At 32.6% G+C, this 13,680-nt stretch overlaps 1 protein-coding gene across 10 annotated transcripts in view; it reads right to left on the bottom strand.

Moving 5' to 3' along the window:
• FAM135A (family with sequence similarity 135 member A) overlaps positions 1 to 13,680 on the bottom strand; it is a 132,536-nt gene that overhangs the window by 76,957 nt on the left and 41,899 nt on the right. For 7 of the 10 annotated variants that reach the window (XM_038554451.1, XM_038554448.1, XM_038554449.1 and 4 more), the window contains 6 exons: positions 11,279 to 11,418; positions 11,095 to 11,165; positions 9,668 to 9,841; positions 6,202 to 6,328; positions 5,222 to 5,375; positions 1,276 to 1,353 (listed from right to left, as the gene is read on the bottom strand). In XM_038554451.1, coding sequence (XP_038410379.1) covers positions 1,276 to 1,353; positions 5,222 to 5,375; positions 6,202 to 6,328; positions 9,668 to 9,841; positions 11,095 to 11,165; positions 11,279 to 11,418 — 744 coding nt within the window. The remainder of the gene's footprint in view (positions 1 to 1,275; positions 1,354 to 5,221; positions 5,376 to 6,201; positions 6,329 to 9,667; positions 9,842 to 11,094; positions 11,166 to 11,278; positions 11,419 to 13,680) is intronic. The other 3 variants (XM_038554450.1, XM_038554453.1, XM_038554456.1) reach the window with 1 other exon arrangement.

Below are 13,680 nucleotides of genomic sequence, written 5' to 3'. Positions count from 1 at the left end.
TATAACATAGCTCAGAAAATGCCAATGTAATACTAGGTGTTAAGGATAAAACCTATCTCAATAAAAATATTACTAACCCCATTATGGTTTGCATCAAGTCTTTTCCCACCCAACCCAAAACCGTGCCCTTCTTTATACAGGACTTACATAAGCAGCATTCTGTACAGTTATTTAGAATTTAGAATGATCAAATGTAAACTGATAGGCTAGAAATACCATAGTATAAACAAGAAGTGTATTTTTATTGTTAAAAGGACACTAAGGCATGTTAGAAATGACCACAATTTCATACTATGAATTCTTTAATTTTATACTTACTTAAATGAGAATATAAAACTATATTCTAAAAAAATGTCCATAAATAAATCTTTAACCTTTCTTTTTCTTTCCTGATAATGACATCAGTTTCTCCATTAACAGTTTTAGTGAAAATTTGGCCTAATTTAAATTTTTCTGAGCTAGTTCTCATCTGAGATATAGAAAGATTTTGGCTCCTTAATTTCCTTTTGTTCATACTTCTGAAAATCAAGAAACAAATACTATGATTTTACTTTTAATTTCTACTGCTTTTCATAATTTTAAAAAATGTAATTATAATGGGTCTATGTAATAACACAAAATAAAAACCTTCAATATACTTATGAAAGAGCAGTAAGTTAAATATTATTGCTATTCAAGAACAAAAGTCTAAAATATACAGGGAAATATGTAAATAAAATGATATCAGAATATTTCTGTTAAAATATATAATAACGAATAGTTATGATTTGATTCTATTTTGTTTTTGATACTTTGTTTTTTAATATAAATAAATCCAAATTGACATAAAAACAAAACTAGATACTGAAGATGTTTCTTTTCTTTATTTCTGTAACGCATGAAATTAGTTTCAGTTTTTAAGCCATATTTCATTATTACTAGACCTATCCAAAGATAAATTGACTTGGAACAAATTTAAGGTAATTATCATTAAACCAACAAATCTGGCAATAAACATGTTTTCCAAAAAGTGCTCTTCACAGTAACTATAAAAAGAATATGGAAGAAAGCCAAAGAAATCTTTGTATTTACCACTTTAAGATTTAATTACAAACTTCAATATTTTAAATTAAGAAATTAACCAAAGCTTATCTACAAACAAAATTGATTCTAGAAGTTAAAATAATAGTTGGAGCATTCTATATTAATACATATTTATGAAATTTGACACTAATTTAATGTAAAGTTTCATACTAATAAAAAGGGATTATTTACTTAACCTATTTGTAAACATACCTAGACAGGTGTCTTTCTGGGTTCGTGGCTGTTTTCTTCTGAGAAGACGCTCATAAAGGACCTGCATGTTGGCCTTGGCTAGTTATAAGGATTGCACACAGCACTAGTTACTAATACTCCTTTTACAACAAACTTTCCTAGAATTTTCCAACTTGTTATTAGTAGACTTAGTATTGATCTGACAGTACAGTTAGCTTAGAACACTAAAACAGAGTCTTTCAGTTAGTTAATTAGCTTATTAGAATTGTAAATGATGTACATTCAAGTTTATATTACTTCATTCTTCTTTCTATTTAGATATATACACCATTCAACATTTCATAAGGTTTGTCATTTCAATATTATTTTTATGTTTTAATTTCTTAGAATTTTAGAGCTAGCAGGGATCTCAGACATAAGCTAGATCAACCCCTGCTTTTATAAGTGTAGATACCAGGGCCCAGAAAGATTACATAATTTGCCAAAGCCTAGATTCCAGAACTTGTGACTCCCATTTCTAGTAAGAGCTGCTTACACCAAACCGATATGTAACTACATGTCATCCAAAAAAAAAAAAAAAAATGTACATCATTCAACTAGGGGAAAAGAAAATGGCAAAAGCAGAAAGGAATTCAAGGCATTATTTTAAAAGATGGAATAGAATTTAGATACATTTTTGAAGCATGGTAGAGTTTAAGACTTTTAAATATACTTATTTAAAAACTCAAGAAAAATATCAAATAGTAAAAGGAAATCCAGTAAATGTCCTCTATTCAAGAACTACTTTAGGGGCGCCTGGCTGGTACAGTTGGTTAAGTGTATGACTCCTGGTTTCAGCTCAGGTCATGAGACTGAGCCCCGAGTCAGGCTCCATGCTCAGTGAGGGGTCTGCTTGAAACTCTCTCTCCCTCTTCCTTTGCACTCCCCACCACCCCCCCTCTAAAATAAATAAATAAATCTTAAAAAAACTGTGCTATATCCATATATTAAAACTGGTAAATATAATAATTAGTCAACAGTGTTTTATAGAAGTATTATCTAGTGCTTATAATTTAATTTTGGTAGGATAAAAATAATGTTAATACTTAAGAATATGTAATTGTTTTATTTTAAATAGTTAACAGTATTTTAGATGTTCCCTAGAAGATGCATTCAAAAATAAATTAAAATTTGCAATAAATAGAAAATATAAATATGAAAATTTTAAGAATAACACAAAACGCTACCTACCAATATTTATTGAAGATGAGTCTTGAATTTAAAAATCCTTAGGAAACTATAATAAGCTTTGTGTTGATGCCTATATAGTTTTCATGTAACAACAAAAACTATATTGTGCCATTTCATTCATTCATTTATTCAACAAATATATTTTAAATAGGTAGTATGTGAAAGGTACTCATTTTATTCTTATCACTATTATTTGCTTATTTAAGACTAAAGTCTAGGTTTGCTTTAGGATTTGGCTTCTGATAAAATATTTTAAGCAAATAATTTGGAATAAAGTTTATACTCACTTAAGTAATTAACTTCTGAAATTAAATATAAGGGCTCATAATTTCCATGTTACAGGTGTAAGGTCAAATTAATTTTATATAACATAAAATCCATTCTTCTCTGTGAGAAAATTTAAGACCTGATAAATAAGTGAATTATCATGCTGAATTAGATTAATAAACTAGAAATAAAGTGCTAGTATATTAACTATTTGAAATAAATCTGTGGTTTGAAGAGATGCTTATTGTAGATATTAATTATATATTTTACCAGTAAACATTCTTTTTAGAGAGAAATATTTTGTAAGTTAAAATGTGATTTACGTGTTTTTTCATTATCAAATATTACAGGTTAAATCTATTTGAAAATTACATGCAAATAGATGTCTTCCTTATACAGGCATTTATAGGCCCACCTCATATGTGACTCTCTATATTAAAACCACTGAAGTCTCATCTCGCTGGGTGAGTTTCTCTTATTCATTCCAATGCTGGACTGATCACTTATTAAAGGAAGAGAAGTCAAAGCTCTTTAAAGATAGAGACCCTGTATTTCCTCAGCATCTAGCTCAGTACTTGACACAGTAGGTGGCCATAAAAATCCCAAGGGAATACATATTAAGAAGTGTTAGTCCTAGAGCTATTTTACACTGTTTGCCTTTTGAATGTCCTTATCTTTCCTTCCTATTCACGCACATTTGGTTCCCTTTAATCGCCATATCTTTCAAATGAAATCTACTTCCTATATAGTAAGCTAGTAAGTGAAAGAAATGGATTCAAACATGCACTCTAACTACAAGATTATGCCTCTACAAATTCTATTACATTATTCAACATCAAAACTATTAACAAATTTTCTTGTAGAAATACCATCATACATGGCTTCTGAGTTTCACATCACTTCTTTTTATAATTCCATTTCTTGGGTACAGGATATTGTCCTTCATTAATACTGTGGCTTAATGGTTTGGTAGTTTAGTCATTAACCAAAATTTATATAATTCTAAGATGTGTTGGAGTTCAAAAAAAAAAACAAATCAAGAAATATATGGAGCATAATTTTTCCATTAATTGAGAATAGTGATAGCCTAAATTAGTTCTATTCTACAAACATTTCTTTCATGTTCAAAAAAGAACATTTTAAATAGTTTAAATTTAAGACAGAAATCTTAGACAGGATTTTCCTAAGGGAAACAGAAAGATTCTAAGTATATAAAATATCAAGAAAGAAGAGTATTTCAGAGAACAGTAATCAAAAGATTTCCACCATTTTTGTCTTGGGAAAGAACACATGAGCAAAAAAGAATAAATTTCCCCATTGCTTGTACACCTGTATATAACTGGGATACTTGAATTAAGGATTCCAAATAGTCAACTGAGTGGTATCTGTTCATTAAATCCACTGGACTAGCTGCTCATAGGCAGTGGCACAATACCCAGCTGGATTTAAGTGAGGTCAAATCATTACATGTTCCTAGAATTCTTATGAATCCCCCAATAGACAATTATAAAAATAGGCTAGTACTCTCAAACCCAAGAATCATTTCTAATAACAGTAACTATTTTTATGAGTGCATCAATATTGTTAAAAGATTGAGATCTTTGAGAAACAAAGAAATAAAGAGCACTGATTAAAATAAAACTGAAAAGTAATTCTTGATTTATTCAAGTATATAATGATAAAATTAATTTATTAATAAATTAATGGAGGGATAACTAATGTGTGCTTAATAGATAAGCTAGTAGCTGATGTTTGAAAAGAAAAGCTTATTAAACTATCATAAAAAGGTCTGAATAAAAACTTATTTTGGCTAATCCCAAAAATTTATCTTCTGCAAAATAAGTACAAAAGCATTTTGCAAACTACAAATGATACTCAAAATCAAGGCAATATGATTTTTTGTTGTGTACTATTATAACATATGCAGATATTACTGTTGGACTCAAATCTAGATGGATTGTTTTAGTGATTATATTTCAAAATGTTAAAACTGAGTAATGTTATTATTCTCTGAAGTGAAATAAAAGAAATAAGATTTGAGATCACTTAAAACCAAATGTATATAAAAATGTTCCAAGTACCCACAATCTGCTTAGATTGTTAAATATTTGAAGCACGGATTTAGTTTATCTTTCCATGATTCTATAGATAATCATAACATTTGCTTTATAGTATGCTTTCTGGTTATATTTTCATAGGAGTAGCATATTGACATATATTTTTAAAAAATCTATCAAAAGACTCATTTCAAACTTAGCATGGAGGAGTTACCTCTCTATATCATAAAATTTTTTTTTAATTGTAGAAAGTAATTACCAAGGGTCAAAAAAGATGGAATCAAGAGAGAGGTAAAAGTGAAGCTTATAAACATTATAGGTTTAGTATAGAAAAACTATGGCAAAGCTGATAGCAAAATGAGAATGAAGAGAAGACTTGAACTATAGGTTAGGTCTGGCTACTTTTAACATACCCAGTTCTAGTTTCTGACAAGAGGGAATCTCTTCTGTTACCGTAATGAAGTAGCTGTGCAATCCTTTGAAGGCTAGCAGCAAAGTGGCACAAAGTGTATAATGAAAATGATAGGCATGATGTAGGAAGGAGTCTGCAATGATGAAGCTGCAACCCTAAACAAAGAATGGATTTGGGATATAGAATGTTAGTTATCAAAAATCTAAAAATATTACATTTGAAATAGTAAAACAAAAGGAAAAAATCCTAAGCATTTATTAATTAGTTATTCTAAAACATAAAAACAAAATCAGCAATATTTTAGGGTGTTGCTCTTTTTCATTCAAGTAATTTAAACACATAAAATGTAACTCTAATAATTTCAATTACAGCGGGCTTTTAAAACAAGCAGATTATAGGGGTCGTAGAAGGGGAGGAGGGCGGGGGAGTGAATGGGTGACGGGCACTGGGGGTTATTCTGTATGTTGGTAAATTGAACACCAATAAAAAATAAATTAAAAAAATAAAACAAGCAGATTAAATTATGGTTTTTGAAAATTTGAGATTCAGATTCCATTTGTGAGGGACAGATACTCTGCTTTTATAGTGTCAGCCCATTTCCTTCTAAGGGAACAGTGGTTGTACTTGTACTACTTGCAAGCTTAGGTTTCAACCCTGGCAACTGATCTTTACAAGGTCCTTTGGAGTGATGCTACCAGTTCTGTTAAAGGAGCAAGAGGTAACAGTAACAAGTTGAAAAAGGCACTGGGTGTCAAAGACCTCTATCCACTAAATCTGGTAAATCTTTAAGTATCAGGCTAGTTTTCATAATAAACAATCAGAACCAATCAATTTGTTAAGATCATATTTAACTAGGTCTGTAAGTTGTTGAGCTAAGATAATTAATAAACAAAATAAACATAACATTCACAGATGAAACAGTTAAAGAATACTTCATTTAAAATGAAAGGAAAAAGGATGTATGAATGTATCAGTTCTTACGTCTGGTGATAATTGTTTTGTGTAGTTAATACCAAAGACCACGCTTTCAAGAGTAGGAATCACAGAATCTTTGTTTTGTGCTGGTGCATTTCTATTTAACCAAGTAGTCTTCACAGGGCGAGGAAAGCTGGAGGAATAAATATTACATTATTATTGTCATAATAGTCTATTTGAATGTTAAATGTTTACAAAAGAAAATTTTCTAAAGATAAAGAGCAAGACTTTTGCATGGTTATAATTCCTAAAGTACTCTTAAATTTTTTTAATAATTGGAATTATTATGAAAAGGCAATGAATATATAAAAAACTAAGACTAGATGCCTGAGATAATTTTTCCATAATTGGGCTTCAGGAAATCTCAAAGAATTCTAAAGATAAAACTGTGGAATCTAGAGTAGTTAAATGACAAACGGGGGTCAAGCTTTAATCTGGAAATGCTGGACTGTCAGAACCAGTACCAAGTTTATAAAGTTAAAAATCAAATATGGATGCTAGTTACAGGAATAAAGAGCTTCTCATGTAAATGTAAAAAAAGAAATATTACCAAATCTACTTGTTATCTCTTTTTCTCAAAGACAAGATATTTCCTTTCTCTTTACTACAAATCTAGAAACTCTATTAAGACAAACTTCAAGTAGTCCAAGTTACTGTCTCAATCGCATATTATATAAATTACTGATGTTAGTATTAATATTATATTTAATATACCGTAAGTTCTATACAATAAGCATATTCTGTTTGAATGTTTAAAACCATATACAATTTTGAAATAAAGTATTGGCTAGTTGTAAGTAGGCCAAAGCATTTGAACTGTTTGGCAGTTCGGCAAAAAGGAAAAGACAGGAAAGTAAATCAGTTTTGCCATAAGCAGAAAGCAGCCTTCATTTGCAAAAATTAATTTGCTTTGCAAAAATATCGATATCCCAGCAAAGAAGGGCATTGCAATCCAATGGTAAGTTACACTTGCTACAATATGTTTTTCAGAATTGAGGCATAAAACGTGTACTTAAAAAAGTTCAAACAAAAATAGGTTATGTAAAAAAAAAAGCAAAGAAAAATCCTCTGTGGGGTTACATTTATTACAAAAAATTGATTTAACGTCTTTAGTTGGGTTGATAGTAGAAACTGTTTTCAATAAAAATAACATTTAAAAAGATGATATTGTAAAATACGTTTCCATTTTGTTTAGAGGAGAAAAAAAAAATCCATCCAGAAAAAAACTTCCGAAAAAACTTGTCAAAGCATAGTGAGGAATGTTACCCTTAACATGACCCCTCCAGCAGCAGGCACCAGCAAAAAAGCTTTTCTTTACCCTTTTCTTGCTTCCCTTCTCCAATCTCTCATTTACAGACAAGGAAAAAGGCAGGGAAAGATGTTAACTTCTTTCATGGTGAAGTTCTAGCCGCAAGAGAGGGGATATGAAGGCCCATGACAGCTAGGTAGGCCCAGCAACCTCAGCTGCTGCAGCACCTCAGTATCCTTCCCAGTCACTAACCAGAGCCAACAGTTAATCCTCTTGGCTTCTGATTCTGAGCCAAAAATCTCTTCTTCCAGTAGACGGTCTCTAGGAGATGAGCTGCCTCTTTTTCCTACTAGTCTGTGGCAAAAACTGCTGCATTGCAAGAGGAAGCACACATTTAACTCACTAGGATTGGTGATATAAATATCACTAACTCTATTTAGTCCGGGCCTTAGAAAGCAACATGAATAACCTGAGCTAACCTCTATGAATTGTTTGTACATTTCTTAGAAGAGAAACTGAGCCAGTGTTATATATATATATTAAAAAAAAAAAAAAAAAAAAGGAATGGTTGAAATGATTCAGTTAGGATTCTTACTGTAATTACAAGAGATTTAGAAAACTACAGAAATGTATTTTATCATTACACTTTCAGCATTAAAACCTGACATAATTCATAAAAAATAATATTGTATACTACTTATTTGAAAGTTATATTTCAAAAAAGCCACTTTTCTTATCAAAGAAGTTTTACTCAGTTATCATGTTATTACATATTAATTTATTCAATCAACATCTAAAATTTTTTTGAAGTTTTTAATAAAATTACATAATAGGAACAGTTCCCTATTACATATCCAAAAGTTTTAATAACCAAGAACAAGCTCTCTAAAGGCTTAAGAGGTAAGACAAAGATAGCAAAACAACTAGTTACAGATCTAACTATAGAATAAGGAAAGCAAAGCAAGTGATTAGGAGAAACATTTATTCCTGGCCCTGTGCTCTCAAAGAAACCATGCAACTACACAATGGCAGAGGTTCTCAGAGGTTTTGTTTTTTTATTTTTTTTCAGAGGTTTTAAGAGAGTTTAAGGATATGTGCCATGGGAAGCTGTTACTTGTGGGCCATAGGTTAAGTTGTACTGGTCTTCTATAAACTTTGAGGGTAATTATACAGAATTACCTATTTAGTTTTTCTGATAAATCAGTTTAACATTTTTTTAAAGATTTTATTTATTCATGAGAGACACAAAGAGAGAGAGAGAGAAAGAGAGGCAGAGACATAGGCAGAGACATAGGGAGAGGGAGAAGCAGGCTCCATGCAGGGAGCCTGATGTGGGACTTGATCCCGGGACCGCAGGATCACGCCCTGAGCCGAATATAGATGCTTAACTGCTGAGCGACCCAGGCATCCTTGTTTTCTTTTCTTTTTTTTTTTTAAGATCTTCATTTTAACATTTGAACCCTGAAGTATCACCCCAAGTATCAGTTGTTGGAATCAGACTGGAAAAAAATTGTAGACAGTTCAGTAATCAAATCAACTTGGAGTCTTTTCATTTAAGTTACTAATTTTGAAAGTGTCCGTCTGTTGCTCATACCACAAGAGAATGATGTTTATTGAAAAAACTGAAGGGCCTGAAATATATTCTCACATAATGAAAGACATCTCCCTATGAAAGTGGCCAGAGAAAATAATTATCTCAATGCATTTATTATAATCTAGAATATTATGTACCTTTAGGCTAAAATGGTACGTTATAGTTTAAAAAGTTTATTAGTTAAGATACACAAATTGATTAATGACTTAGAAAACAAGAATTATTATATAGCACAGATTTAAGAAAAAATTAGGCAATCCAGAGAAGAGACCAAGAAACTGAGAAAAAACTAATACTTTTCCAGAAAATGAACACAGTATAGCATTATTTAAAAACACAGATACAGACTAAACAATGCTGTATGGTTATTTCCAGACTGCATTATTTTCCTTGGTTAGTTTATTTGACAAAGATTGCTCCATATTTCTGTATTAAAAGATTTATCAATCTAATGTTTCCATGTTCTTAAAAGTTATTATTTTATTACTCTAGTCTAAACTGAAAACATTTATTTCATAATATAAATTAGAACTCCCTCATTACTTCAATTATCTTTATCAAAGTATATGTTTTCACTATAAAATGAAAGATACTACATTAATAAGGACCAGAGTATTGGCTAAATTTACCTTATTAGTGGCTGGTGTAGTGCAACTAATGATGCATGAACTGTAACGGACACAACAGAAAGGTGGAAATAATCAAACATAACATTAACATGATGATGAAGGCCTCTATGGAGGCTAAAGTGCAGCTTCAATGTTCGGCTACTTATTAGTTGCAAGGCATTCAGATCATCTGCCCTAGAAAAAGCAACACATTTACATATAAGTATGGCATATTTAGTAAAGGTTAATATTTTGTAGAGTAGTTTCAATGATCAAAACATTTAGTTACTGAATTACTTTTTTAAAACTTAAAATGAGAATAATTTTTAAGGCATCACATTTGCATTAAACAGGAATGTGAAATCTAATAATAAGAAAATAACCAGATCTTATATTTAGTTTTCTACCAGTCCATGGATACAGATTTTCACTAACGTCCCTATAAAATGTAGTTAAAATTATTTTTCTTGTAAAAAATTTTATCATTAAGTGCTGCTTGAAATTAAGCAAGCAGCTGGTAGATATTTGATTATAGATATACTCTGTCATTAGACTGACACATAAAAAATTAAAACAATGCTATGAGAATGATTTCCAAGTGTGTTTGTGTATATGTGTGTATATATTTTAACCCATACAAACATTATAACTACCTATAATTTACAAACTACTCATTTCAGCCTAATTCATTTACAAAATTCTGACTTGGTTTAAAAATAACCCCAAAGGCATTCTTACAGGGGAGAGGTAGCTACCACATAAAAAATTCTTATTCCTCCATGATAGTAAAGAGGACATCTCATATAGACCTTTTAAAATGTGACTGCTTAGTCATGTATCCTACAAGTATCTAAATTTATATGTAATTTTCAAGTATTTCTACAAGTACATTTGAAATGAGAGAAAAACCCTACAAAAATAAAATTGTTAAACAAATATGATTCTTGTTTTAAATGAACACAAGCACAGTGTGTCCCTAAAATATATGACTATGTGTCCAGATGTGTGAACAAGTTCACAATAGTCAATCCTAAAACTTCCTCAAGGGCTCCAGGAATTAATGAACTAGAAAAAATTGCAAAGTATAAAGGTCATCTGTCTTAAAAACTCTCTAATCATCAAGAGTCCTGACTAAAGATGGCATCACTCATGCCATAAGATGGTCAGTTACACAGTGAAAGAGTTTGGTTATACTTAAATGTCTCATAGTAGTGGTATTATGTCAACAGTGGAGTTTCTAGAGCCTAGGAAATTATTTCTTCAAATTGTATGATTTGCTACCTGGGGCTCATGGAATGGACACAGTAGACCTAACTACTCTCATGAGACTCCACAGACAGAAGTAGTTCAAATAAACAAAAAAGGGAGAAGCTAGATTCTAACAAGAAAGTGGGGGAATAGATAGCAGTTATGAAAACTAAAGATCTTTGTTTGAATAGCCTACTTACGAATAATCTCCATCTGTGAAGTGTAGATCCAAGGATAACAAAAAATTCATTTCTTCAAGGGTTTCTTCAATCTAAAGAGAAATTACAATATAAGGGGTCTTTCTGAGTACTTATAGAAAGTTAGAAATATGCCTTGAAGCTCTACAAAAAATATTTATCTAAATACATATGAAGAGATGTTTACCTTTTTTTCATCCAACAACATTTTAACTTTGAAGATCATGACATCATTTAAAACAACCTCCTCATTTTTATATAGAATTTGAAATGTTTTACTGCAAATCAGAGATTCATGAACTGAAGCTGGAAAGGCTAGAGTCACACCTAAAACAGATAAGATATGTAACTGACAGGTAAAAAGGAAAAATTTAATACAAGTAAATTAGTACTTTAATAAGTTTGATTATATTACTCCAATGTCATTATCATTTTATATAGCAGTATTAGAACACTTCTGGAAGTTTAATAACTTCTATATAAAAAATGAGTAAGTACATGATAACCACTATAAAACTGTACAATTTGTTTTAATCTGAGAAGGTACATGAAAAAAATCTCAAGGTATATTTAAAAAAAATATATTTTAGTTATTAGAGAGAGAGAGAGAGAGAGAGAGAGAGCACAAGCAGGGGGTAGGGGCAGAGGGAGAAGCAGACTCCCTGATGAGCAGGGAGCCAGACCTGGGGCTCAATCCCAGGACCATGAGATCACCACCTGAACTGAAGGTAGATGCTTAACCGAATGAGCCACCCTGGCACCCCTCAAGGTAGATTTATCTTAAGAGGAATAATTGATATGTATATTCAGAAGGAAGCAATTTAGTTTTCCACTGATGCACAGTAAAGCATTTGACTGGCCACTGTCCTAGTTGCTTAATGGTAACCTCTAATCCCTTGGAATAAAGGATTTGTTTGGGTTTTGTCCCAATTCCTTGGAAATGGCCTCTAAATCCTTAGAATTTCCCTGGACAGGCAACTACATGGGAGAACACCTGAGGCTGGGGGAAGTGGAGTGCTGGAACTTATTCACAGTTGGCCCAGATAATTTATGGCAAGGAGATGACTCAGGATGTGGGCTGGCCACACAAGACCAAGAAAGGTGGGGCTTGAGACACATAATGGGAGCCCAACCTCCAGTGAGGGGAAAAGGGCCTGGAGATTGAAGTTTCGCTGATTGGTAATACTCTACATATTGTCACATACAAACTTTCTGGGAGGGTGACACATCCTGTCTCCTAGGGGAGAGAACACAGAAGCTTCACAAATCTGGGACCCTCTCAGACCTTGCCCTACGTATCTCTTCTTTTGGTTGGCTTGGATATGTATCCCTTTGCTGTAATAAAACTATAATAATAAGGAGAGTGCTTTCCTGAGTTCTGTGTGTTGTTCTAGCAACTTCAAACCTGAAGGGGTAATAGAAACCTCAAATCTGTACCCATCTAATCAGAAATGTGGGTAACTTGTGGACCCCTGAAGTGCGACCTTATGTCTGAAGTCAGCTCAGTCTTGTGGAAGACTGTGCCCTTTACATGTAAAAATGGTCTATTTCCATCCAGGTTGCAGGTGTCAGGTCATTACAACAAGGTGGAACTTAAACATTTAAACAAGGTGGGCATCTCTGCAGAGCAGGGAGCAGAGTGGGATACTACAGTCTAAATGGAATAAGGAGATGTCCATATGGAGTGGCTGCCTGATGTTGGAGCCTATGTAGGATGAAGAGGGCAATCCTGGTGGAGGGATAACTTAGGGTGAGGTATTGGGAGCCCAAGCAAGATGAAAAGGGCAACTACATGGAAGAACAACTAAGGGTGCAGGGGAAAGGGGGTGCTGGAGCCCAAATTAGGTGAGGAAGGTGTTCTTGCAGAGGGGCAGCCAGGTACAGGCAAAGGAGTCCAAAAAGGATGATGATGATGGTGAGGGTGGGTATGCGCAGCAGCAACCTGATAAACTCTCATGGGGGTAAAGTAAGGTTGAGACCAACATCCCCTACAGAAGGAAGTCCTGATACAAAGACTTAGTATGTTCAAGTGGCTTTGAGAAGAGTATCTACACAAAGAAGTGACTTGTCATGAGGTGCTGAAGCCCAAGAGGTGTAAGAAGAGCATTCCGAGGGAGAGGGAGCAGTGAGAAGAGACTGGCACATATGAGAGAATGATCACATAAAATACTATATTAAGGATAATGAAAGTCAGGTTTCTCATTGAAATCTTTCAGAGGGATGCCTGGGTGGCTCAGTGGTTGAGTGTTTGCCTTCAGCTCAGGGTGTGATCCCAGAGTCCTGGGACTGAGTTCCACATTGGGCTCCTCGCAGGGAGCCTGCTTCTCCCTCTACCTATGTCTGCCTCTCTCTGTGTCTCTCATGAATCAATAAATAAAATCTTAAAAAAAAATCTTTCAGAGAAAGGATGTATATGGAAAGTAGATACAAATATAAATGAATCCTATGGTACTGGATTGAAATTAGAAATACATGAACTCATGTTTTTCACAATATATTTAGATAAAGATTGGTGCAAATTCGCATATGCATATGTAAATATATGTGTGTGTACATACATAACTCACTAGCTCTGTTCACTAAAAAGCC

This window comes from Canis lupus, chromosome 12 (genome assembly GCF_011100685.1).
Source record: "Canis lupus familiaris isolate Mischka breed German Shepherd chromosome 12, alternate assembly UU_Cfam_GSD_1.0, whole genome shotgun sequence".
Classification (NCBI taxonomy): Eukaryota; Metazoa; Chordata; class Mammalia; order Carnivora; family Canidae; genus Canis; species Canis lupus.
The sequence above is the reverse complement of the archived record's forward strand: the minus strand, read 5'-3'. Positions and strand labels throughout refer to the sequence as shown.